This window comes from Haemaphysalis longicornis, unplaced genomic scaffold, assembly GCF_048455015.1.
Source record: "Haemaphysalis longicornis isolate Haplotype H1 unplaced genomic scaffold, Haemaphysalis longicornis Haplotype H1 scaffold_1, whole genome shotgun sequence".
Lineage (NCBI taxonomy): Eukaryota > Metazoa > Arthropoda > Arachnida > Ixodida > Ixodidae > Haemaphysalis > Haemaphysalis longicornis.
In genome coordinates, this window is record NW_027526203.1 from 284,840,565 (window position 1) to 284,867,565 (window position 27,001).

Consider the following 27,001-nt stretch of genomic DNA (forward strand, 5'->3'; position numbering starts at 1 on the left):
GGGTGCATATTCGTTGCTCTCTGCTGCCCTTTGTTTAGCACGGTGGGAAAGGGCAGGGTTTCAAACAGGTACACAGGGTTGCAGGCTAGGTGGGATAGCGCAGACAGTGGTTTTCACATGACACACACGACGGCAGGCAATTGCCATGAGCGACACTGGGGGCGACAGGTGGCTTGGAAGGGATTTCTTTTCATGGTTGGACATTCATTCCAAGTGGCAGCAAAGGTCATTAGTCTCTAAAGTCCAATGCCCGCAAAGCAATGCCTGGCCACTCACCAGTAGGGTGGTATCCATGGCTGATGTAGGCAAAAAATAGAACGCAGGCCACAATACTTGAGCACGAGAGTGCAACTACTGCTGTATTTCCACATATAATAACGAAACAGCCAAGTGACAGTATTAGTCAGCAACGCTTCAGAAGGCCAGAAACAATAAACACCGGAATTTGACTGTGCACATAAATTTCATCATGTCACTAGCTTCTTGTGGAAAAAGATATTTGACCTTTAGTCCAGCATCAGTTATGCCAGAAACAAACACTCGGGAGTTCGACTGTGCACATAAATTTCATCACAAAACTAGCTTTTCGCAGAAGACATTTGACCTTTAGTCCAGCATGAGTTTAGGCCAGAAACAATAAACACACACAAATTCCATAATGAATCTAGCTGTTCTGGAAAGACATCCGATCTTGTAAGCGAAACACATAAAAATCCAATGGCACAACGCATCAGTGTGGATGCTCCTGCTCAAGAAGCAAGGCCAACCACTGAATATTAATAACACCTAGCCCATGTCAAATGCAAACAACAGTTACAAGTCGTGGCTAAAATATTTGGCTAAAACAGAACAAAGAAAGCCAGTCACTTCCATGGCATGTAAACACTACAATGAACTTCAGTGAAATGAACAAAATAAAGCAAGAAGGAAAGCCACAACAACCCACATGAATTTTGCAAACTTACATGACACCCTGAATCAACCTCGTGAATGCAAAAATGACTTATTTGAAGAGCAAAGGAATGGCGTAACCCCCAAATAACAGTGCAAGTGAGACAGAAAATAATGTTAGCCCAATGTACTGCTCTCAACATGAAATGAGTCTAACGGTTGACCCCAATAAGTCAAACTTTCTCTTCCACAGTCTGTCACATCTTGCTGCCAGCAGATACATTGACCTTGTCAATGACAAGGAATATACAGTTACTGATGCACTGTACCTAACCAAAGTCAACAAAAAGCACTATGCACTTCGGAAGGTACTACTTTATGAAGAAAGATTCAGTTACCACCGAGAAAAATGGACTTGGGCAGAAGGCCATGGATGCATTTTGCTAGCCCCTACTTCCAATACTTCTTTGATAAGCGTTTCAAACGAACAACTAAGGAACAGCTCTTTGTGAATATCCTCCCAGTCGCCTCACTGAGCAACCAAAAAGAATGCTTTATATAGATTTCAGCAGAAGCATATATAGAACTAACAGAAGACCAGAAACTGAGCGTGACAAATTACCAAGAACTGAAACATTTAAAACAGGACAAACAGCACACTAATATTACGACATAACTTTCAAACCAAAAGTTCTCACCTTAAATCTATCTCCGTCAACCATTTCCCATTTTGTACATTTGTTTCGGTGTAATGCAAGGATGAGAGGTACAACAGAAAAAAAAGAAGAGTCGGGCAATCACACGCAAGAACTTTTGACACTACCGACGGGTGTTGGTGAGACTTCCAAAAAAAGACTCGTGAAAAAAAATAAAAGCATGAACACCTAGTCCCGCCACAAGTGTTATGATAAAGAGGCCCTCCTCAGTTCTTATCCATTGCCCTCATAAGCATACACAGCATCTACCTCAAGTGCGTGACAGCTTCTGTGACTGCCACGCATACAAGATCCAGGGCAAGTCTCTTTGGTTAGTTAACACTGAAATGACTCCGCTTCTGTCTTACAGTTTAAATAATACGCGACGCTAACAGTTGCTCTTTAAATACGCGTAAAAGACAATCAGCACCCACCGGTTTGCTTCAACTACATGTCTGGCAGTGCCTGCGAACTGTCCATGCCACTACGTATGCAGGAAGGGGGCTTCAGCTTCATTACCACAGTGCAACGAAGTTTTGGAGGCAAAATCTGGCTCAACTTCTAGGACCCACCCTCTCCTAGCAGACTCCTGCTAATACATCTAAAATTTCAATCCAATGTAATAATGCTACTATGCAAATACAGAGTCAATGCTTCTTTTTGGCACAGAACTTCTAGTAAAATATTCAGTGCCAAGTAATTTTTCAAATCTCGCACATGCAAGTGTTTGAGTGTCGCACTGTGCAACACAGTGCAAAAACAAAAGCCCTCATAATTTCTATGGGCTACTTTTCTGTACGATATGTGTGCACTCCACCTGGATTCTAAAAACCGGTAAAAGACTAGAGAATGTTGGCAACTAGTTTAAAAATCTACTGCTGACCTGGAAGCGAGCAATATTCACCCAATCAAGACTGTGTCCTGCTAGCAAATTTTCTAACCAATGCAAACCAGACAAAAAACATGTCACGTTTATTTAAGGATACAGCTCTGAAAATTTTTCTCCTAATTTAAACAGCAAATAATGCAGCGCAATAAACATTTATACTGTACTGAAGAGATCACAGATTATTTTTCTGACCTAGCCAATACTAGACCAACAAGTAATACCTAGCAACTAGACAGGCTATAGTATAGATAGTCTAAATGTACCTGTACAGGGTAGGCTTGCTATTTTGTTGGCACAGCTCTACACGACTTGACCACTTATCTGGTGCACAGAAGTCATCTCGAATTCGAATACTCAGTTATTTCCCATTTATAACTGATGGAATAAAAAAAAAAAAGCTTGCAGTTTTTAGTGCAGCCAACGATACAACAAAAGCCTGAAAAACCACATGAAGGAAACTATGGATGATTTGTACAGGTAGCTTCAAGTGCACTATATTTAACGAGTGCTTTTTGATATGTGCTACAAATCAATATTGCATGTTGGTGCAGTTATGTGTAGAGACATAGCTGCCCCTGCTAGAACAGCTGGAAAATGGCCAGCAAACTTGACAAAAGAAACATGCGCAGTGCCAACTAGGAAATGGACACGTCTTTGCACACACCATAGCAATCACAAACCTCAAAAAAAAAAAAAAAAAAAAAGCCTTGAACAAACAAATGTCAATGTGAGACCACTTTACATTTGTTTGTGCCAGCATTTTTAATTTTCTCATCGACTGCTATAGAGCGTACAAAGGCACATAAGTTTCACAGATAAATTTATTTCAAGCAGGCACTATTGATGTGCCCTATATTTCATCCACACTGTTTTAAAGGTTAGAGCTTATTTCGTCTTTTGAGATTGTGGTGCGACTTTTGTTTCTTTTAAAACTGGCAAATACATCTTTCCTGTCTGAAAAGAATGGATGAAATGCCAATTCAATGTCTAACGCCTTTTTTGAACAATAGGAACACACCATATAGTGAATAAGTGCTATAGGAGCAGGCCAATCAACACAAGAGTGAAATGAACAAGCTAAGCAAGTGGCAAGCTCAAGAAAAATGCCAAAGAAAGAGGTGGACCGAACACATTGGAGTGACCACATGGAAACCTTGACCCCAATAATAATTGTCCAACAGATATGTAAGAATTATGGCAATGGCTAAAGCCCTCTTCAAACATACGGTTTGGCACAATTGTGGTAAAAATTTTTTTTTTTACCCTCTGAGCTAAACAATTCTTTCTGGCAGGTGCGAGTATACTTCCAAGCTTCCCAAAGGCAAGCCTAGTGCTATAAACTTTGCCTCTGTCCTTACCAACAGAAAATGTGGGTTGCATTGATTTGCAACATGGGAGAAAAAAGAACACAAAACACATAAAACGAAGGCTTACAATGATCTATGTGAAGAAAATGATGAACACGAATGTGCTCTAAAAGCAGCTTAGTAAGTAGCTTTTAAAACCAGTCATCGAGGCTATGTGGCACATGTGGTGTTCCAATAACTAAACAGAAACAGTCCTCTGCATTTGCAAATAAATAAACTTCACTCGGACGCCACCAGCCTTATGATGGAGCACACACAGAGATGCCAACAAAGCAACGAGGAAAGAGAAGTGGGGGAAAAAAGGGAACAAAATCCACAGTGAGAGCCGCACAGAAGGCACCCGGGAGCTCCACCTCACTTCCATCCTTGGCGATGCCGTCACCGCAAGGTCGCAGCGTGTCAGATGTGCCAGATGAAAACCACGAGGTAACGTCACAGCAAGAGCGGTGTTGAGCGATCACTCTGCGATGCAACTCGCTTCAGCACTGTGCCCTGCCGAATCTGATCCATGAGCGACTCTCGGCAGGCACTCAGGTCGACCGAACCCCGGCCTGCCAGCCAGCTGTGCACTCGCGCGGCACGGCCGGCATTTGTGCGCGATCCAAACTCCACGTCTGGCTGCAGAGAGCCACGGCGTATCGTTGCAGCTCCAGCCTGCAGCAAAGCATTTGCTCCGGCTGCCGCCTGCTGTTCCTGAACTGTGACGTGGGCGTACTGTGCCGGAACTGGAGTTGTGGAGAAGGTGGTCATTGGTGCCACCTGTTTCGTTGCCAGGGGGCCCTGAGTAGGGGGCTGCAGCGACGCTCGTCGTTGTTCAGCAAAGCGGGCATTGAGGCTGCTCAGGAGCTGCCGCCGCTCTGCCGAGTTGTTTTTCTTTTCACCGGATGGCACCGGCCCCACCGACCTGCTGCGACGATTTTCTGTTGCAGCCTCACCGGCTGTGCTGGCCACACTGTTTCGTGGGTCTCTTTTCAGCTCTCTTTTGAGCAGCGTCTGCTCTAGGTTGACCCGAAAGAAATCCATGTCGGGGGGCGTCTTTCCACACTTCACTGCAGCACCGGCAGACAATCGCTGAGATCGACCACAGGTTGCGGGTGTGGACTCGCAAAGAGAAGTCTTACGGACGGCCATCTTCGTCTCACTCGGGGGCGTCACTTCCACGGTGGAGAATTTAGAATTGAGACTTTGAATGAGAGCGTCGCGTTCACTGTGCCCGATGGTATGAGCTCGCAGAAGCTTCTTTTCAGGAGGTGTGTGCTTACGCAGTACAGAGGTCTGCTCGTTATTCGAGTCGAATGAGATGTCGTTCTCCCCCGATTCGAGAAATGGTGGTGGAGCCGGAAACGGTTTGAAATCGCTTTCAGGATCCACATGAAACGTATCGGGAGGGTCTGGCAGTGGAAGACTGTAGTTGTCCTCTGTGTGGCTTGACGGAAGCGAAAATCGCAGCCCGGCTTGTTCCAACGGACTTGGTTTCGAAAAACGGGCATTGAGTGCTTGTATCAATTTGGCCCGGCTAGTAGAGCTGTCGTCGCCGTCCCCGCCAGGCTGGGCCCCCTGGTCCAAGGGAGGCGGTTCTTGGGTGTACTGGGTGCCAGGAGAGCCAGGCGAGCACCCCTGGTTGCTCGTAATTGAGGGAGTCCGCCTCACAGGGGGAGGCGGTGGCGGTTGAGATCCTCGACGGAAGCTGGACTTGGCCGGAAGAGTAGATGAGCCAGACAGCCCTGCACAAAAAGCATTGACTGTCACATTCACTTAAAGGCCAACTGCACTCAAAATTTTGACCTCTTGAAAACCCTATTTCCGTATAGACTGCTTAAAAAGAAAGCAACATGCAAGATGCTTCGCATTTAAAAATACAACAGCTGAAATACGCGTGTGGACGTCGCAAGCGGCCAGCAAAAATCGGCGATTTCGAAACCGAAAGTGAGGAGAGCGCAGCCATTGCAGTGACGTTGCAGCTGTCCAGCGAGCGGACGGACGGTCACCAGCTTGGGAGAAAGTCTGCGCGCAGGCTCTACGCGCACACAAGGCAGCAGAGCTTGACCAGTTCTCCAGCGGCGTGGCTGGCCAGAGGAAGATGCCCTTGTCGACTGGAACGTCACAGGCGCGTCATGGCTGTTTGCGCAATCTGCCAGCAGGTGCAGCGTGGTCTGTGGCAGAGCTTTTTTATACACTTCTGACTGATTAACGAGGCGTTTCACGGTGCTACCACTTGTGTCCCAGCTGATTTGGAGGCACTTACTACGCATTAAAAATAAATTTGGTTGAGGTGAAATTTGAGTGCCGTTGGCCTTTAGCCCATGCAAGGAAACTCAAGAAGTACAGAGCAGTAGGCAACGTTTTTTGCCTTCAGCTGCATATTTTCATATTCTCACTTGAGGTTGATAGCACATGTTGTACCAGAAACTTTTAGGCAAAGAAAAAGTTGAGTTAATTTTAAGGGTGTGCAAATATTCGAAATTTCAAATACAAATAAAATATTTTTCTTATTCAAGGTGTAATCGATTCGAAAAATGCGTATTTGAAAGTTCCCGAATACTCGGTCCTGTCTGAATAATCTGGTACTGTCGAGGAAGTAGTTGAACCCACGTACAACGAAATTTGCTTCAACAAAATTTCTCCTTAAGAAATATTTCCAATTCTCTGTCAGCTAGCCATAGAAGTCAATGCAACAAAGTCCTCGCCACAACAAACAATTTGTCAGGCTTGTTTTCGCTTCAACGAATTTTCCACTCAGTGGGGCTGGGGTTGAACATTTATTTTAGGACAAAATAAACCTAACGCCAGCAATCTGTAGCTTTTTGTATGTTCATGGCGCTTAGTTTCATCGAAAACGTGCGCCGTGGGCCTACACCACCACTTGCCAACAAAAACAACCTCGCAGATGGACGCTATTGTTTGCTGGTGAGGACAATGCAGCTGGCAGTCTTTACACGAAGCCCCGGCCCTGTTCGCCAAGCCAGACCTACAGCCAATTCGTACCAGTTGAAATCACGCCGTGAATGTGCTCTACTGGTGCTAAGGCGCTGTGCTGTCATGTAATGCGCTGTGAGCAGCTGTCATCGCAGTTTGTGCCCTACTGGTGCTAAGGCGCTGTGCTGTCATGTAATGCAATGTGAGCAGCTGTCCTTGTAGTTTTTCTACCATTCTTCAAAGTCAAAAGCCAAAAAGTGGAGCCCATCAGCGTGCATGGAGTGCGGGCAAAGGCTAGACGAGCCATTTCATCTACAAGCTCCCAGGCCGATCGACCGATCTTCCTATGAACATGCACATATTCATACACACATGTATGCCCATAAAAAAAAAAAAAAAAAAAAAAAAAAAAAAAAAAAAAAAAAGTTTGCGCAGTTTTGGTCCAGCATTTCACGTAAAAGAGCTGCTAATGCACTTAGAAGCAACTCAGCTTCTACCAAACAGTCACTCGTAGTTGCCAGATTTTCTCCACTGCCCTTCAAAGGAGTCCAGAAAACAAAAGTCTCTTTGCTCACCTTCATATCGCATTGAGGTATTACTGGGTGAGTATGTCTTGTAGGTCTCGTGCATCCGCAATGTAGGTCCCCTTCCCATGGACACCAAGTGGTCTGGCTCCTTTAGAACATGAAAGAGGACTTCATGAATATGTATAAAATTTTTTTCAAAAAGCAGCTTTTCCGGTGCACCCGTATTCATTCGCTTAGCAGCGATCAAGGACCGGCACACTGCATTTGATATGATTGCGACACTAGACTGTGCTCCCATGAAATGCAGCTGCCAAGCCATCGATGAAACCACAGGAACAGACAAGAAAGGGTAACCTGAGCGTGCATAAGTGCACGAGTAAACGGGGTACACAACATTCAATCGATGCCATGGGGCTCGAAGTTGGGCATCCTAAAGTCAACTAATAAAGCCCTGGGAAGGGAAAAAAAAAACAAACTTGGGATTATGATTTACAGTGGTGTGTTATGTTCTCCACATGTCTGCATAGAACCAATGTAGCGCAATTACAATTAGCCAAGGGTGCAAGAAATGCTGTAGTCAAATAGATTGGGGACAGAGTATATGGCGTCCCTAGCAGTAATGGATCCACAGTGACCACTTGGAGGGGCTGGAATGGTATCATGGACACCACAAGCAAAGTGGGGAGGGGAGATGGGGGACGGCACACACTGTAGGCTCAGTAGGCCTACTTTTGGGTGCACTGGAGGGGAGCGGGCGAAGCTCCTTCCCAATTGTACAGTTCCTTCACAAATCTCGAATCAAAAATTGCTGTAATCATACAATTGTAAAGCAGTTTATCGGCGCTTTTTTTTTTTTTAATAATACAAGAGAACATTGTACGATTGAGTGTAGAACCACAGCAAAATCTGTGCAAAGCACGGCTCTTTCGCTTCCTGACCACTGTTCCCATTTCAACCACCGAGGCAACACATTAACCATGATTGTAATTTGAGTAACATTGTTCATTATATATTTCACTCCACGGGCAATAATTATTACTACTCGTGTTCATTTGAAACCGGTTCCATTTTTGGGCGATGCCTTAACACATAGTGGTGATGAAATGCGTGAAGCAGCTTTTGACATGTCGATCGTTTCATTCCAAATTGCAAGCCCACTGTCAAAGCATTTTATAAGATCGTAACGAGCCTCAAGTTCACTTCATGAGCCCCCATTACAGATGCACACAACATGCCTCCCGCTTGGGTATGAACTACAGAGCAATCACATGCACCTTGTTTTCAATGAAATTTGATCTTTTTAGCCACAAAACTTCACATAATCTAACACATCACTTCAAGCATTCTTGCCACAATAACATCAACATTCAGTACTATAACATATAAAGCAATTAAAAGGGCCATGAAGACAAAACACAACTGTGTTCAGTTTCAAAAAACTAGCCTTTCGCAACTCGCTCAGCTCCATCCATTCCAGCCACAGAAGACGTTTTATTAACCGAAAAATGCAAGAAACATGGAAAAACTTTCAAAAATCGCGCCACAGTAATGTAATACGGGCCAACAATTTTTTAAAAACACTTATCGTGTTAACTAACTACACGTAAATTTTCAAGTGATACAATCAAATGGAACTAAAGGCCCCACTAGACTCGTCCAGTCATGTTTCTTGGCAGTGGCACGGGTCTTCGCGGGTCACGGGTCTTGGATTCCCGAAATTTGACCCAAAAAATCGATTTTTTAAAATCGCCATTTTAAGAGTAATAATATAAGTAATAATATGACCTCATTTATTTTTAACACTGTACTCGGCATAACTAGTATAACTTTATCCAATCAGCTATCTTTACAGGAACATAAATACCATCAGCATGCATGGAAGGTCTTAAAGGGACACTGAAGTGAATTTGTCAGGCTCCTGTTTTTGCTTGCACTGTGTAGACTGGCTCAAATAAGCACATTTTTCATCGCTTATCCGGTCGATAAAGCGGTATCTATTTTACAAAGCTTGAAAAAAGATAAGCTACCATGTGCAGTTTGCGGCAGCCGCACCAACTAAAGCAGCGACGTCCATACGAGGTGCTACGTGATTGGACGATGTCCAAGATTAAAATTCAAACCAGTTCTGGTTTCGGTTCTGTGAAACATGCTTAGCATCCGACGTTATCATTGGCTGGGCATTTTCAATATCTCAGTAATTGGCATACCGCGCTTCTGCCATATTGTCGGCTGTAAAATGCATCAGATAAGCCTACAAGCACGGCATGGAATCGCAACAATCACTAGCCAAAGCGTACGCAGTGAATGAAAGTCCTCCGCGTCACCGGAGACGCTCAAATGCGATGTGCTTTCCCCCACTTTTGGAGCTTGACTGGCTTGTGCCTGTATTGTAAGAGGCATATTCACACCAGGCCACGGGTCGGCTGATTCAGGACTGTGCCCACAAGCAGTCTGTACTTATGGCAACACCACGCCAATGAGAAGTCACCAGCGCGTCATTGTCAGTCTGCATGCGTTCTGCGAACTCGCTCGTGGAGTAATGAACGTTATAGAGCAAAAATGGGGAATCCAGTATAGAAAACATAGCCCAAGAACAAACGAATCAACTTAAAAAAAAAAAGAAGTGTGCTATCGGGGATTTGAACTAGCTCATTGCAAAATGATATACTAGTGCTCCAGACCACTCAGCCATAAGCCAGCACTGCCAGGGGTGGAAATATGAAGTATATAATGTATAGCCAGTTTACATTTTTATTTAGTTTCAGCATTCCAAGCAGCTTAGATGACTACTACTTAATAACCTTAATAACGCTCATGCAGTAAGTGTCCCCCAAATTTTAACAAATACAGTAATCCCTCGTTAAGTCAAACCCAGATATCTCGAAATATCAGTTAAAAGTCAAACCTTTTTTAAGCTGTGCCTCCCATATGCGCCATCATTTGCCCACCTTTAACTCAAAACTCCGCTTATCTCAAAATTTTCTGCGGATTATAGGATTTAGAGTTAACGAGGGATTACTGTATCTCGTCTCTAGCGACTGCATTCCTTAGGCTGAAAAGCATTCGTAGATGTGTGGTCGTGCTACTGACCACCGTGCTTGTTCACCCAGAGCAACAGGGGCTCCACGCACCTTGGTTTTACGTTGCAAATAAGAGTTTCAGTTGATTTTAATTCCTTAGTACCTATATTACCTTCGCTGACTCTACTCCCACCTTCAATTCGCCTTAGATTTTTCTACTAGCGCACCAGTTAGCAAAGCGTTACATGTGCGCTTGTGTAGAGCTACTTGGTCTTGGAGCTTGACACAGACAACAAACTAACAAACTAAAGGCACACTCTTCCAGGCACAAATGTGTCGTGGCTTAGTTTCAACTGAGTGAACGAGTTGCGACGACCCGCCGGCCGACTAAACGCTGGGCCGACAGATTCGGTCGGAGGGTCAGCGAGCCGTACACTAGCGCAGTCAAGCCAAGCCATCTTGTTTTGACATCATACCAAATGCAAATCGGCATGGAGGATGCAGAGAGGAGGACTGCACTTTCGAATTCATTTTTATACGGACTAAATTTGTGTAAACGCGGCGAGAGTGATTGAAACATGGCCTAGAGACTCCAGACTACAATTTGCGATAAATTGGTATCATTTTTATCGGAGGCAAAGCAATCCCTTTGATAAACCAAACTTGTATTTTGTCTTCATGACCTTTTTAAACAGGAACTCTGACGACCCCTGCAGCTAAACCACAAAAAAGCGCAGCAAAACGCACTAGGCATATGATCTACACAACAGCCACTGACGGACGTGACATTTAGCTGCTATAATGACATTTAATTATTTTCGCAGGTACCGGCTGGAGAGCAAATTGCGCTTCAGAATCTATTCGAGGGTTTCATTTCTTCGTATTTCTTTTTCGTGGTTATGTGAGCGAACGACTTTAACAGAGGCGGCCAGACAACAGAACACAACAGCTTGACCGTTAAGGATACCAAGATGGCAATGTTCAGTGGTGCTCTTAAGGGATAGGGCAAGCTGAACATTGGAGTCCTCCGCCCTCGTTATCTTGTGCAGATATTTTGTCCCCTCAGCTGACAATCATTTCTCGATAGCCCTTCGGAATGGTTTTTAGCGGAGCAAATTTGTAACAGTGTAGAATATAAAATGCGCAATCCCAAATAGTGACAAAAAAATCTTTCGGTCATTTTTGCGATTTGATTGCCGCATCCCCCGTTAAACTTCTCGGGCAGTTTTGCTTGCCCCTTCTTGCTAACACCCGCACGACTCTCCATAATGACCTCCGCGTTTCGTGCACTCCCTTCTCCCACTTTTTTCAGTACAGTTGTCCTGAAAATGGCCTATTCATTATTTGCTTTGCTTGTGTTCCACTACGAGATGCATTACACACTTCGCTGGTACGATCTCTGGTGAAAACCAAGTTTAAAAGTAAACCACCAAAATCGACAGAAGGGATTAAGACATGCACGAGCATAAATTTAAATGAAATCGTTTAAAATAAAGACACAGTGTTCTTGCAACAAAGTGAGGCCTCTTTGCTTGCAAAAACACCTTGCCTTTAGTGCTTTTCATATTAGGTGATAAGATTACACTTCAATTAACAAGTCTTCATTGACACAGTTGCTAGGTATGCTGCATTAGTGGAATGGCCAACTTGTGCATTAAAATGTTTGGCATTTCGCTATCTCAAAACTGTACCTTTTTTTCTGGATTTTAAAAGTTTGAATTAAACATGATTTTACTGGTAAGTGTTTTCCTCTGACCTGTCATATGAAATCGGGCACTGGAAGAGAGGGGGGGGGGGGGAAGGGGGGGGAAGCCACCAGCACAGTGTTACCTAAATTGACACAAAACACGATTACACGATTAGTATTTCGCACAAATAAAGCAGTGTTACCTACCCAGGCTGAAATGGCCTGTAATGACTCATCATGGACAGGAGGTGGCGGCAACGGTGGAGACTGTGTACCTGACACTGCCACAGCTGCCACCACCAAGTTGTCCGCATTGGCATATATAGGTTGCGGAAGAACTGTGAGAGAAAAAAAAAGTCAGGCCGTCAGTGACTAAATGATTCACAACCACTCATCAGTCTTTATTAAGTGATACCCAGTGAACCCAAATTTTTTTCGAGTGTAACACCATTTCTTGGTACAATGACATTTAGCTCAAAACATGACTACAAAGGCATATTCACAGTCTAGATAGGACAATAACGAAACTTTAAAACCCCCTTTTACAAATCTAGGCCAGTCAATGTATTATTAGCTTATTCATTCAGAGACCTATTGTATTTTTTTATGTTACGGGGGTGTATAATGGTACCCCCTAAAAATAGCCATCATCTTTTGAAAGAAGTTCGCACCTGCGTTGCATGCGAACGATGTCCATGGCTGCACTAGTGCACCCGCCATATACGCACCATGTTTTCGTATGCAGGAAACGCACATAACATTTACTATGACCTTCCTATAACTCTAACTCATCAACAGCGAAGGTGTTGTTGCTGGCCGTAATGTGTGGAATGTAAAAAAAAAAAACTGGGTCATAGTTACGTCCATCATTTACCATGTGCATAATAACATGCCTCACGAGGAGTGCCCAGCGTTGTCCAGGCTGGCGTGTGGCACTCGCAAAAAATACAAATAAAACAGTTCCCGTGTGTCCGCACCTCAGGGGGGAGTACAAGACAACTCGCACTACAGACGCCCAGTTCGTGAAACCGTCTAGCTCGTGCTTACATGTTCCACTTTGGGAGAAATGTGAAAGCCTGCGGACAAAACGACCTGGGCCCACATGTCATGCGTGACAAAGACAACGATACAGATGGATATGATTACTACTACTACTACCACAGTGAAAAGCGACAACGAAATATGCAAATAAACAATTTCAAACCTAATGCAACACTTGTTGGCGTGTCCTTAAGTGCTTACATAGAAAAAAATCCTCCAGCCTTGCTGTGGTTCAAGCCTTGCGAGACTTAGTGCAAGCTTCACGAATTCATATTGAAACTCCAAACTATTCACTTCGGAAATACTCAAACAAAACCATAATTTGCATCGTATTCACCCTGAAAGCAAAAATCACTATTCGCTAGGGGTGTGTGAATGCCGAATAGTAACTTTCCAATCAAATATCGACTAAAATTCGGAAAAAAGAAGAAAAAAGCCGAATACCGAATTGAATATTGAATATCATTTTTTTTTTTTACAGGCATCGATTTTTCATAGGTTTTTGTGCAAAGGCAGAAGCAAACTGCTTTGCATGTTCGGGAGACGTGACGTTCTTTTTCAGCCCAGAGATCGCACTTTTGAACTCGCATTAGTGGGACTTCAGGAATCCAGAGAGGACATGATATGCCTTTGAAGAAGAAGAAGAAGAAGAAGAATAAAAAACCCGACTTGCACTGGAGCTGCTGTACTGCAATCATGGGCAACGACTATACAGCGCCTCGTCACTCAGAAGCTAGCACTTTGCAGGCATGAGCAATTGGACGATAAAAACACGGCACAACCACAATCATGGACCACGATGAGGAACTTCTTCGAAAGCACATGGGTAGCGCGAAGTGCGCATAATACATAGTGGAAGGAAAGCACGCACTACAGTTGCCGTGGACAAGCCTGCCCTATCCCCTGTGGACTAACAAACAAGTAAACACGCAGTAACCATATACCAACTGCATCAAAAACAGCCAGAACCGCTTTTGATTTTAAATTAGCAGAATCGCTGTCATAACGGCGGCGGTCTTTAGCAGAAGCTGCCCTAACATGTAAGCATCCGGTCGCAGAATTCAAAACGCCGGCCCGAAAGCGCGATTTGGATGAAACTTGCCGAGCAGACGGTGCAGGAGCAGTGCGTTAGCGTGCGCCGACATCTCTTGCTTTCGCGAAGCCAGGGAACATTTGCAAACTCCAATCGACAATTCAAGAAATCGAATAGTAGATATTCGATTCGCGGAGGCACTATTCGATTCATATTTGGATATTCGAGTATTCGCACACCCCCACTATTCGCACCAGCCAAGTATTCTGAACTCACCCCAGCTGCGCTGCAGGCTACTCACACAAACAGCACTTTGAAGAGCCCAATGAGACAACGATTATGAATCGTTTTCTGGGAAAATGTTTTGCCACATTCAAGCAACGAGGCGTACCTTGACTGAGCTTCTGGTAGTCCGATGCACCGGTCGAAGCTGCAGCTGTCTGCTTGAAGATGGCTGGCTTCTCGGGCAGCGAGGGAGCCTTGCCGGCACTGGACGTGGTCCTGCATTGACAGACCATTATTACCGACTTGCCCAAGTCCCCAAGGGGACCTCAGGACGACATGCCTGACTGGGACAGGGGGCCGGGGACCCCTGGTGGGTGTCTGGGGAGATCGTGGTCTTGCCCCAGCGGCAGGCCGTGTTGCAAGCTCCAGACCATCCGAGCTGTCCCCTGATGTGGACGTTAGCGTGTCAGCACTGCCACTGTGGTTTGAGCTGCTCAGCAGGTCACCTTCAAGCGGCTGAAATGTCTCTGCCGTCAGCTGAGGCCTGGTCTGGTGGCCAGACCGCTCATACGCTGAAAGAGAAAAGAATGTCAGCAACTTGGAGGTAAAAAAGGCCTCAGAGCAGCACTAGTAGTGAAAAACAATCGGTAGAATTGAACCACTACTTCTCACTAGGCTCCCCCATTTCTCAGGTCCATAAGGTTAATTATGACTGCAGCTAAGAGCTTGCCCTAGGAGGGGGAGGGAGAGGGAGAGAGAGCAACGGCCATAAAGGCAGAGTAGAAATGTCTTTTGGAAGACGGATCTTGTGAGAAAGAAGGAAGGAAAGAGGAACGAGATCACCGACGGGCGTTAGGTGGACGAAGAAGGCTTTTGAAAAGTTTGCAAAGGTACTTGCTCAAATTGGATCAACTATTTGGAAAAGAAAAATGATATCTGCACATTCCCAGTGAATGGTTACCCTTATAGAAGAGTTGTTAATTTTTTAAAGCAATTCCTCGGCTCACCGGAGGAGATGGTGTGGGGCCTCTGGCAGCGCAGCACGGAGTTCATGGCCCGCTCGAACTGCAGGCTGTCTTGCAGGTTGGGCCAGGTGGAGGTCACCGAGGGCGTCGTGGGGAACGGCGACGAGGGGCTGCTACTTGAGGCACAGCCGGCCAGCGACGAAGCCACAGCGTCCCCGGCTGACACCTGCCCCTGCCCCGCCCCCCAGAGGAAGAAGGAAGAAGAAGACGCGCTCACCCACTGGCCCGCTCAACAACTTCTCGGTACACGACAACACGTCAATTACTTCGTTTGTAATGCGTAAGCCTTCTTTGGTGACTTCTCCCAGAAATCTGCTCATCCTTAATGCACGACATGTGCTCCATAGGTAGACCTGGGCCATGCGGGGTATTTAATAAAATTCCCCTTAATAAAAGGCTCAAAGACCTCCAAGGTAAACATACATAGAAGTGTTTGTGTGGAGAAGAGCCTCTGGAAAGAATGCTCCTGCCTTATCTGACAATACCCACTCGAGAGTTTCTACAACATTTTTGTGCAACTGCACGAGCATCAAATTATACGTATTAGCAGATTTTGCCAAGTAATCAACGATTCCTTTATAAATGAAAAAAAAAAAGCCATCAAACAATAGGGGAATGCTCGCACAAGATACGAGGGCGATGAAGAAATATTAGCACAACCTGCTGCTTCCCTAAGCACCAAAATCTCGCTTCGTGGCACTATGTGCAAGAATGCACTCAGAACGGGAGTGTCAGAATATCCCCATTCTGTTTAACCTCAACAGTGCCAGTCTGCTTTTAGCATGTTGTTTCAGTCATCGCCATGCTTACAATTTTTCAGGATTGGTTCAATCGTAACTTCAGCTAATTTTTAAAATTTTTGTTTTGTCTCCCAGTACAGCTAGAAGTGGGTGCACTAGTGGCGTAGATGTAGAGCATCCGCTTCGCGCGAGAAGGATCGTGGTTCAAATCCCAGTGCCACACAATTCCCACCGAATTAAAAAAAGAAATTTGAAAAAAAAAAAGAGAAAAAGTTGATGGAATTGCAGAAGGAGGCTTGGGGTGTGGCCTGATCCCGGTGACCATTGCCAGTAACGCACTCCCTCACCGGAACAGGATTGGCCACCCTGGTGTATTAATGGCCACGACCTCCCAAGAGTACGCCAATTAACCCTCGGCCCTCAGTCCCCAGCAGCAGTGAAGCAATTGACCACGGCGGTGGTCAGACCTGTGACGCAGCAGAGGGTGCTAAGAATCCCTGGATCCGGACAGGCTGCCATATAATCTGAACCTGGCAACGTTTAACACGAGAACGTTATCTAGCGAGGCGAGTCTAGAGGTGTTGTTCAAGGAATTAGAGGGCATTAAATGGGATTAGAAGGACAGGTGAAGCCTTTACAGTGCTGAAAAATAGACACATTCTATGTTACCATGGTTTAGTGGACAGAAGAGAACTGGGAGTGGGATTTCTAGTCATTAAAAGCATAGCTGGCAACATAGACAAACTACTGCATTAACGAAAGGGTAGCCGGTCTTGTGATTCAAAATCAAGGTGGTACAGGGCTATGCGCCTACATCCAGCCATGACGACCAGGTAGTTGAACGCTTCTAAGAAGATGTGGAATCGGCTATGGCTAAAGTAAAAACACAGTATACCATAGTTTGGGAGACTTCAATGCTAAAGTAGGCAAGCATCAGGCTGGAGACAAGGCAGTTGGGAACTATGGTCTGGGATCACTGAGAAAGAATATATAGGAGGTGAAACAGCCAATCAAGATAAGCGCAGGCGAGCGACAAGATAATGTCACAATGAAAACTAAGGCGGGACTGCAAAGCTTCGTCGCCGCGACGGTGAAGGAAAGGATAGCGGCACCTCATAGACAAAATGATAGCGGCCGCACTTCTTTCAGTGGCTGTGCAATGCAATGCCGAAAGCAGCGGCCACGCAGTTTCTTCACCTGCGGCAGATGCCGCTAGCTTAAGGGGGGACACTGGTCTTAAAACAACTTCTTTTATTTTCAAGTAAACTCTGTGAAACTTGTCAGTCTTGCTGCTTTTTTCCCACTGATTTCAAATATGCCAGTATTTTTTCGGTTGGTCAATTAGTTCCCAAGATAATTAGAGATAATTAGCCATTTTTGTCCCCATAATTAACAAAACAGTGTTGGTCACAAAACTGTAATCTTTATATTTTCCAATACTATGAGCCCTGCTGAATGCAATAATGGAAGCAGTTTTTTGATGCACCGCTTGGAACTAATTTTACGGCTCATTAAACTTCGGTGGCACCAGTGGCAAGGAACCATTTTCAGTGCCCATTTCAAACACCGAAGGGCGGAGTATACTCCACCCCTATAGATTGCTTTCATAGATTATGAGAAAGCATTTGACTGGGTCGAACCTTAAGCAGTCATTCAGGCATTGCAGAATCGGGGTGTAGACGAGCATTACGTTAGAATACTAGAGGATATCTACAATGGGTCAGCAGCTACCATCGTTCTCCATAAAGACAGCAGTAAAATACCTCTAAGGAAGGGCATCAGACAAGGAGACACAATCTATCCAATGTTATTCAAAGCATGTTTACAAGATGTATTCAGAACATTCAATTGGGAATGGAACAGGTGGGCATAAGGGTTAATGGAGAATACCTAAGTAACCTCTGGTTTCCTGATGACGTTGCCTTGCTAAGTAACTTGGGGGACAAAATTGCAAAGCATGATTACCGCACTGGACAAGCAGAGTAGAATTGTGGACCTGAAAAATAATATGCATAAGACTAAAGTAATGCTCAATAACCGTGGGGGAGCACATCAGTTTGAGATAGGTGGCAAGGCGGTAAGAAAATATATCTACTTAGGCCAAGTAGTGACCCCGAATCCCAATTATGAGGCGGAGATAATAAGAAGGATAAGAATGGGGTGGAGTGTATTCGGCAGGCATTCTCAGATAATGAATGGCAGCCTACTTGTCCCTGAAGAAGAAAGTGTACGACAGCTGCATCTTACCGGTACTCACTTACAGGGCAGAAACTTGGAGCCTCACTAAAAGGGTTCAACTTAAATTGAGGACGACTCAGCGAGCAATGGAACGGAAGATGATAGGTGAATAGGCTTGTGGGAATATTCGAGCACTTCGAATATTCGAACAAATATTAGAGTATTGGAATTTGCTCCAACCCGTGTTTAAAATTCCTGACATTTTGAAGTATTCGGGGTGCGCGAATATCAACACTGTGTTCAAGTACTATCAGGAGTTTCAGTTTCGTTAGGCAAGCCGCAGTGCTAATATCTGGCCGACATCTTGACTACATGCAGGGCCAAGACAAGCCAGGGCACATTGAAAGCGCTGTCGTAGTCATCTTATGCACTTACATTCGCCGAGGTATTCAAGGCCCCCGTTTCACTGTTTAAAACAATAAAATGGTAACCAAACAATTTGTTTGGTTACCGTGTGGCACGCGTGCAGTGGGTAAGTGTAGATCACACACCACGCTTGAACTTCATTGTGCATCAGTTGCTTCAATCAGTTAGGTGATATGGCCAATGCATCCACGTGTGCCAAGCCGATGTGGAACTTTTTGTGTAGGTCCCATCAGGCCAGAAGGCTGAGTGTGTCAAATACCACGCTATTCTGAAGACGCCAACGGGGGCTACGACAACATTGGCGATGCATTTAAAGAGGCACCCGAATGTCTTCGTGGCATACGAAAAGGAACGTTGTGTGCGGAAAAGCGTGAAGTCTACTGCTGTCACTAAGCCTGACGCACACCAGCCTTCAGTAGCTGACCGTTTCAAGCCGGAGCTAAAACAAAGGCACCAAAAGAACAGCAAATGGAAAAGACTATTGTCGGATTCATAGTGCGTGGCATGCATTCTTACAGTGTTATTGAGGAGACGGGCTTTGTGGCCCTTATGAACGCTGCTATGCCCGAGTACGTTGTGCCCTCGCGTTTTCTAGAGCAATGATTCCGGAGCTTTACGCTTCGAAGAAGCAAAACTTGATAACCAGCCTTCAGGCGGTGATTGACAGTAGTGTAGAGGCAATTTCAGTGGCGATGGACAGTTGTACATCGCATGCTAATGAAAGCTACTTGTCGGTAATATGCCACCTCTTCGTGGCTGGTGACGCCACCATGATGCCGTCCCCGATCGCGTAGCGCGCAGCATGCGGGTGGTATTCGCGGCAGCGGCAGCGCGGCTGTGTCGTGCACGGCGCGTTTTCGGGAGCACAAAACGCCCCATGCAGTTCACACTTTAGACCATAACCATGGGAACGAAGGTGCAAAGCTGGCCCCACCTCGTAGCACCCCCGATTTCTCGTTTCTCTTTCTGTTACTAACGGTAGACGGTTCAATTTCGATTCTAAGTCGACCCCCCAACATTGGATTGTTAAATTTGAAAAAAAAAGGGTCGACCTACAATTGTGTAAATACGGTACCATTCCAGTGTAAACCTACATTTTATGACTTGAGTAAAATTGATTTTCCATGTAATTCAGTCGGATTTTAGAGGCCCTGACACGGTCAAACTAACGGGAAGGTTGGCTGTAACCATTTTTTCCCCTCAAAATGCTTGTCTAAGTTACAGCTGTTCCAGCTTTACCACAGTAAGCTATCTATTTTCAAAGCATTTAAGCTGTGGTGGACAACAGCACAAGTTTATGGATGCATGCTGGAAGTATCACTGCATTTGAGCCAGCAAAAGCAGCTGCAAATGCCATTTATCGCAAGCACTTCTGGGTGCAAGGGCCTAACATTGAGAGCGTGTGTTTGTGCAAGCTCCACCTGTTTTGCTTTCTTTCTACTGGCTGCACATGTTTCAGCCAAGAACAATACTACTACTTTCCGAAATCCCCTACAAAAATTTTCAGGGGGCTCATGAACAGCAGGTGGCTGACCATGCAAACGTAATCATCTCAGTCTGCCTTGCTCAAATATTTTCACCAAACCCAAAGCTTTCACAACTTATGATCAAAGTTATTTCTATGCATTTTTATGAAACAAATCAATAGCTTCAGAAAGCATGTGGCAGCAGTAGAAGGTGTCAAGAAGGCACTGGGGTAGCTTAATTTTCCCATCAAGCATCGGTACCCATAAAAGACACCCTGGAAAGACAAAAGTAGGCCAAGTGTGCCTGCCAGCTTGCAAGAGCGTCACTGATGTGGCGGTGCTCGGGTATGCAAGACGATGCAGCTTCCTCTACAATGCAAAGAAAAAAAGATAAGCTGTCGGATGTCGTGCAGACAGCAGCGGCAAAAGGGAAATGAAATCGTTGCGCCAGCAAGGATATTGCGGCAGGCTGACTGGCCTTACAGGAAATGCATCGCCGCCTGCAGATTAGAACCGGAAACTGAGCTTTTTGTTTTGTGGTACGATATGCGAGGTTGTAATGCAAGTACACGGAAATGCAACCAAGTTATCAGACTGCACATGCACACATAGCAGGGTTTGCGACACATTGCCTTACCAGCCTTTTCACTCGAACTCACTGCACAGAATGTGAAGTACAAGGAGCCAATTAAATCTTATCATGGGTATGCCACAGTGGAACTCCAGAAAAATGAAGTGAGAACACATGAAAACGAGCCCTTACTGCTCTGAAATGTGACCCTGTCGGGTCGTGCATGCCATGGAAATCTTCACCAACCACTGAGGTCGAAAAAAAGCAAAAAGAGTGCTTGGTATGCATTATTCCAACCCACACCCAATGAGAACTTATACACCCCGAGCAAGAGAACAGTGCCCTTTCCGACCAAAGCGACACACGAACAGGAGCACAGCAGTGTGCTCCACTGTACCTGGGAAGCCATGCTGGTTCCTCGGGGAGACGGGGGCCTCAGGAATAGTGTATCCTGTGAAGTGAAGCCAGAGTCTTGCGAAGACACACTCGAAAGGCGAAGTGGTCCTCCAACAGGTGGCTGCTGCAACATAGGCAAAGCATGAGCAGAGTAGAACGAACAAGAATGGAGCTCAATGTGACACCTCGCGATGCCGTCGTGCTGCCGAAAGAGTTCGGCCCCTTTGCCCAAGAACAAGTGCACGTTTTCAGGGGCCATGCCACACACAACATCATCCCTCAAGCAGCTCATTGCCCACAGACAAATATTTACGACTTGTGCACCGACATTCAGGCAACAACATGCCCCATCAAAAGAACACCGGCTGTAAACATTTAAACGTTGTAGGCCTGCTGTTGATTGTACGAGGGACTCCTAGTGCAGTCAGTCATGATTTTACCATAGGACAAGATAATGTGCTCAGCCATCTGTACACACGTACTTACCTACTACATGAATACTGGGACTTCTCACTATGCAGGGTTTCGTTACATCATGCAGGTTTCATTATACTGGGCAGGAGGCAGTGTCTGTGCAAGTACCTGAATGTAGTGCGTGTGCATGGAACCGATGTGCACCCCTCTAAATGCCCCAGAAAGAAACACCCATCTCTGCATCCACAGTCTGTGCATTCCCGAAACTGGGTAAATGAATAAAGGATACGAAAGCCACATATTTCGATGCATCTCCAAATACAAAGAAAGTGCAATTAGCCTCACCATTAACTGCGACAATTAAAAGTAATAAGTCTTTCTGTTTCCAATATTACCATGGGTCAACATCCCTTTCTGCACCCTTTGCTAGACCCACACGTGGAAGCTCCACTGTAGCTCAACTGAGGCAGAGCAACACTTACTAAGACTGCTGTTTCAGGGAGAAAACTGTTTTGCATCCCAAACTTAACCATTCATCTCTCAACTGTTTCTCGGGTGATTGAACAACCAGCCAGTGCGGCACTAATCGCAGCACCGCAGAACCTTTTTGTTGCACAAACTGCACAAGATCAGTCATCCACCAATCCCAACAGTTCGTCTCCTACGATACTCACCAACAGCTGATAAAATATTCAGTACCTGGACATCTCTGGTGGCCTGCGTGGTAGCGATGTTCACACCAAAGTCCTCCCCAGCTCTCAATTGACCAGAATCGATATTGAACCTAATCACTACGATTGTCAACTCCACGAACAAGGCGCCGCTCTAAAATCTGAGAGGCAAGAGAAGTTGGACCAGCGCACCTGAGAGGCTGCCCTGCAGCGGAGCTGGTGCGAGGGGGAGTGGGACTTGGTGCTCCCGCTGGAGGAACTGTTGAAGCTGCTGATGCTGCACATGCTGGATTTGCGAGAGCCCAGGGAGCTGCTCGTGCTGCCTGCCGTGTGGCCAGGAGATCCGGGAGGGGTCTGCAGCCAGTGTTTTAGCCCGACATAAGGGCCAACGATCCACCCTGCTCCCCAGTCACACCAACAAGCCTCTTTCGTTACAGACCTCCAGAAGGATTACAGCAAGGTGCTCCATTCAATTACTTTTAAAATACAAGTCTATTTAAGAACTGATAACAGGCAGTAATAACTCGGGCGTCAAACACTCAAAGCCTTAACTCTTTCGCTACCGCGGGAAATTGACCAATTTTGAGGGGTCTAACAAAACATTTTTTCTGTGCTATACATATTGGTTAGGCACACATTGCAGTGACATAAAATGCGGATGATTCCATGCACCTTCCAATGACATCAGTTTTAATAATGTTTTCATAAATAATGATTGCGAAAAAAGTGATCAAATTCGAAATTTTTGTCCAGGCATCGGAGAAAATAAAAAATAGGAAGTTGTGTATAATAAACCACCAGTAGTAGAAAAAATTTAGAATATACATTTTGTAGGTAAACATTTCAAAAACCCATCCTAGAAAAAAATTGAGTTGCGCGGTACAATATGTCAGATATAAAAAAAAAATGTTAGCATGCGTGGTGCCCATGTTTTGCGGTGAAGCCCAACCTCTATTTCAAATTTTACTACCGTACTTACCCGATTCTAACGAGCACTTTTTTCCCCCCAAAAATAGGCTGAAAAATCGCATGCGCTTTAGAATCAGATACGAAACCTATACTGCCAAACAGCTGAAATTTCGTCCCACCCATCGCCATCTCAAGATGGTGCCAAAGCTTTTAGCAACAACTTTTCGGACCTAGGTGCCTAGGCGCTTAGACTTTTCTATCGGCGTTCACACAAATCGTCAAATTGTTCCACTTGCGCGCTTGATAACAGCAATGGTAGCAGTGGCAACGAAGGTGCGCCACTTCCACAGCTTACGAGCGGCTCCCACGCGTTCACAACAAGCGTTTGGCTGAAGCGTGCGCCTCGGAAGAAGCTCGTGGGATGGGCGTGCGAGGCGTAGGCCACAAACCCATCGACCATGGTTGAACCATGGTTGAACCATGGTTCAGAAGCGGGCAACAGAGGCGCCATGGCAACTGAGCTTGTAGTTGGGTAACTGCATAGTAGCGCCAAATATGAATTTTGCAACGCTATACGAAACAGAAACTGTTGGAAACTGGCTGAAAATTGATTGATTGATTGTAGGGTTTAATGCGCCGACGCAACGCAGGCGATGAGGCGCGCCATAGTGGAGGGCTCCGGATTAATTTCGACCACCTGGGGATCTTTAACGTGCGCCGAAATCTCGTACACACGGGCGTTTTTGCTTTTCGCCTCCATCAGAAAAGTGGCCGCCGCGGCCAGGAATCGAACCTGCGACCTCGTGCTCAGCAGCGCAACGCCTTAGCCACTGAGCCACCGCGGCGGGTCAACTGGCTGAAAATGCCAGGCACACTTGCTAGACATGCGGGAGACCATCAGAAATAAGCTTTGGCAGAATAAAGCGACCCTTTCTCGGAACCAAAGATCACTAGTGAATAGCTGGTGCCATTTTCAAGTAATTATCACCTCTCAACGCTGTCTGATTACAAAGCTGACAACATTATTTGGTACTTGACTTGCCAGGAGCCTTTTGATTTAAAAAATTATAAGGTAATGCAGCCTAACCACGAGCAGCATGCTTTTTTGTCAAGTGCTGCAGCCACGCCCCCTTCCTCAAAAACACATGCACCTCAGCTCGCAAAAAAACGCCGTCAAAAATCTCAATGTCGCCGGAGCAGGAAAATTTAAACTGATTCTAAAAGTGCAGTGCCTAGACTAACCACTGGGCGCATTAGGTGTACAAGAAACGACAACAACATGTCAAAATAGGCAATATAAATCATCGATCACCGGTGATCGATTTGAATAGGCGTGGGAACAAAAGAGTTAAGGGACCATGAAGACAACTACACCTCTGCTCTATTCAAATTGGCGGTAGCATATACCTCACCACAATTTTGTTGCTATGTGCCAAGACATGCCAGCATTTCTGTTTTGAGATTTCAAGATGAAACTGTGTTTAAGCTTGAAGAGAGCAACCACTTCATATACATTCCCACAGTATGTCAACTAGAAAAGTTTACGCCTTTACTGAGAAATCAGCATCTAAGTGGGTTGATTTCACGTTAACTGCTTCTTCCCCCCACAATAAGATGTGCCAAACGTCCTGTGGTGTGCTTGGGAAAGCGGCAAAAACTGGGCAGTTAGTACCTTGATTGGGCACCATCACTCAGACTGGAAGTTGCGAATCGCTAACAAAACTCTGTAATAATGTAAGCTGTGTAACTGTGTAGCTACAGGCTTCATTCCTGCTTCAGGCAGTGAAAGTGACTTGAGTTGGCTCACGCGAGCTCACCTGAACCCTCAGTGCTCTTATGAGGAAGTTAGGGGACGCCATATTAACCGTCGATACTAATGACAGCCACCTAGAGAAGGCAGAGTGGTCTCAGCGCTTGTAGCATCTGCGCATGGCTCGTGTTGATTTCCAGTACATTTTTGCACTGTGGCCTTTTGTTATTCACCTTACCGCTGCAAATCAATGTTTTGAATTTGTGAGAACCGCAGGGACCTGCCATGTCCCCTATTCCTCGTGGCGAAGCGTGGAGGCGAGAGGGGGATCCCTCTCTCCCGTACAGCAGCCGCCGCTCCCGCCGTGAGGCAGGTGCGTCACAACACTCCCACCCACACCACTGACTAATTTGACCAGAGATCTGGCGGGCAGAGGGAAAATCTCTTGGATTCAAGACATCATCCAGAGCAGATGTAAGTACGTTTTTTCCCATTTTGCCTTTCTTTGTCTGCCCCATCGCACCATCCTCCTGGCCTGGCCAGTTGGCCTTGTTGGAACCAAGCGACGCACCCAGCCTACACTATTGGATGTTGGTGTTGGCCATTCCGGTGTTGTCTGCGTTCCTGGCTGCTCCCCAACGCTACGCCGGATGGCGATCCATGGTGCAGTTCAGCTGAACCGGCATTGTGGCTTAGTCTCGAGTGCGAGCTGGGTCACCAAAAAACCCTGATCTCCACAATTTCAAGCGCAATGAGTTCAAATGGCAAGGCCACATAACCATTACAATTTGCGGTTGGTTATGCCCCTACTAGCCAATTACCAAAATCAGTTTTCTTGTGTCGCGAGTAAAGTGAAAAGATCCTCTATTTTGTTTATTATGTAATTTATTTGATCGAAGCTTGCATCAATATAGATTAGTGTTTTCCTTTTGATTAGAGTGAAGTTGTGTGTTGTCACCTTGGTTATTTTTTGACAAAACAACTTGGTTGAAAGGAACTTTATTTTCTGCTTGTTCATTAGATGGGTGAAAATAGTTTGCATGCTCATACAACCTTGCATGCTCCTCCCACATGGGGCCCAAATTTTAAGCAGTTTCTACAGGAGTTGACAAGTGTTTATAGAGGAGGAGTATAAACACTGGATGCCTGCCCTCCACAAAGGGAACAGATTTCCCACGCGAGTGTAAAGCAGCTGCAGCAGTGCATTAGCTGCAAAGCTTCTGACACGAGACAACAGGCGATGAATCGAATCACGTACCTGTAAACTAGTTCAGACTCTAGTGAAGGCGCGTGCACCCCATAAAGGTAATGTACTTGTCAAGGGCAGACAAGAAAAACAGTCTGAAAAAAGCTGAGCAGCCTGTGAACCGAGCTGGCCAGCGTACGTGCCTGAAAAGTCCACGTGCCCTGGGACCCTTTCAGGTCCGTGATGACTTGCTCACTAGCTGAAGGGAGGCACTCGGGGTTGCGAGTCAGCTTGGCCAAGGAGTCCACTATCTCCTGCAGGTGGGATGTCTCCTGAAGCATCAACAGCTCCTCTTCCTGCAAGCACCACACACGCATATGAAAGGGGGTAGCGGCAACCACAGCGCCTACATCATACACTACCACTACAAGCAAGACTTACTCAGCCATAACAAGGAGAAAAAGAAGTCACGAGAAAATACTAGAAGATTGCAAGTGAAATTAATTAAAAAAAAAAAACAAAAACACGAGCCATCTCCACTAACATGAAACCTGCAGAAGGGCAAAGCATGCAGTGTATAAGTGTATTCTTGGCACCTTGGCGTGTTTGCCCATGGAGATGAAACCATTGGGGGGTAGAGGTATACAGCTTGGCTGTAAAAGTCTACTGTGCACTGGTGCATTTTCAACCCCCCCACCCTCTCTTCACCTTTGGAGGACTTTAAAAAACATTGATAATAAATTCAGGACAGGAATATGTGAAAGCAAGGGGCGAGGAGGTGGGGATACAAATACCAGTGAATTTTCAGTTTAAGTTTATTTTAAAACTTTTAACCCCCCCCCCCCCCCTGCATGTGGTGTGTCACTAGAACTGTGGGAGACTCTCAATATTGAGCACTGCGAATGCTGCAACAACAGCAAGGATAAAAATGCATCTTGAGAGAGATTTGGGTTTACATCAGACAACAAATGGATTAAT

General features: G+C 45.6%; 1 protein-coding gene across 3 annotated transcripts in view; it reads right to left on the bottom strand.

The window, feature by feature from the left end:
- Positions 1-330: 330 nt before the first annotated feature.
- LOC144147020 (uncharacterized) overlaps positions 331-27,001 on the bottom strand; it is an 85,864-nt gene continuing 59,193 nt past the window's right edge. The window contains exons 8-17 of one of the 3 annotated variants that reach the window (XM_077679056.1): positions 26,227-26,379; positions 22,371-22,532; positions 21,095-21,217; positions 15,299-15,488; positions 14,798-14,863; positions 14,632-14,737; positions 14,458-14,567; positions 12,200-12,330; positions 7,334-7,433; positions 331-5,566 (exon numbers count right to left, since the gene is read on the bottom strand). In XM_077679056.1, the coding sequence (XP_077535182.1) occupies positions 4,275-5,566; positions 7,334-7,433; positions 12,200-12,330; positions 14,458-14,567; positions 14,632-14,737; positions 14,798-14,863; positions 15,299-15,488; positions 21,095-21,217; positions 22,371-22,532; positions 26,227-26,379 (2,433 nt within the window). In that variant the 3' untranslated portion in view covers positions 331-4,274. Of the gene's footprint in view, positions 5,567-7,333; positions 7,434-12,199; positions 12,331-14,457; positions 14,568-14,631; positions 14,864-15,298; positions 15,489-21,094; positions 21,218-22,370; positions 22,533-26,226; positions 26,380-27,001 lie in introns of all 3 variants that reach the window. The other 2 variants (XM_077679040.1, XM_077679048.1) reach the window with 2 other exon arrangements.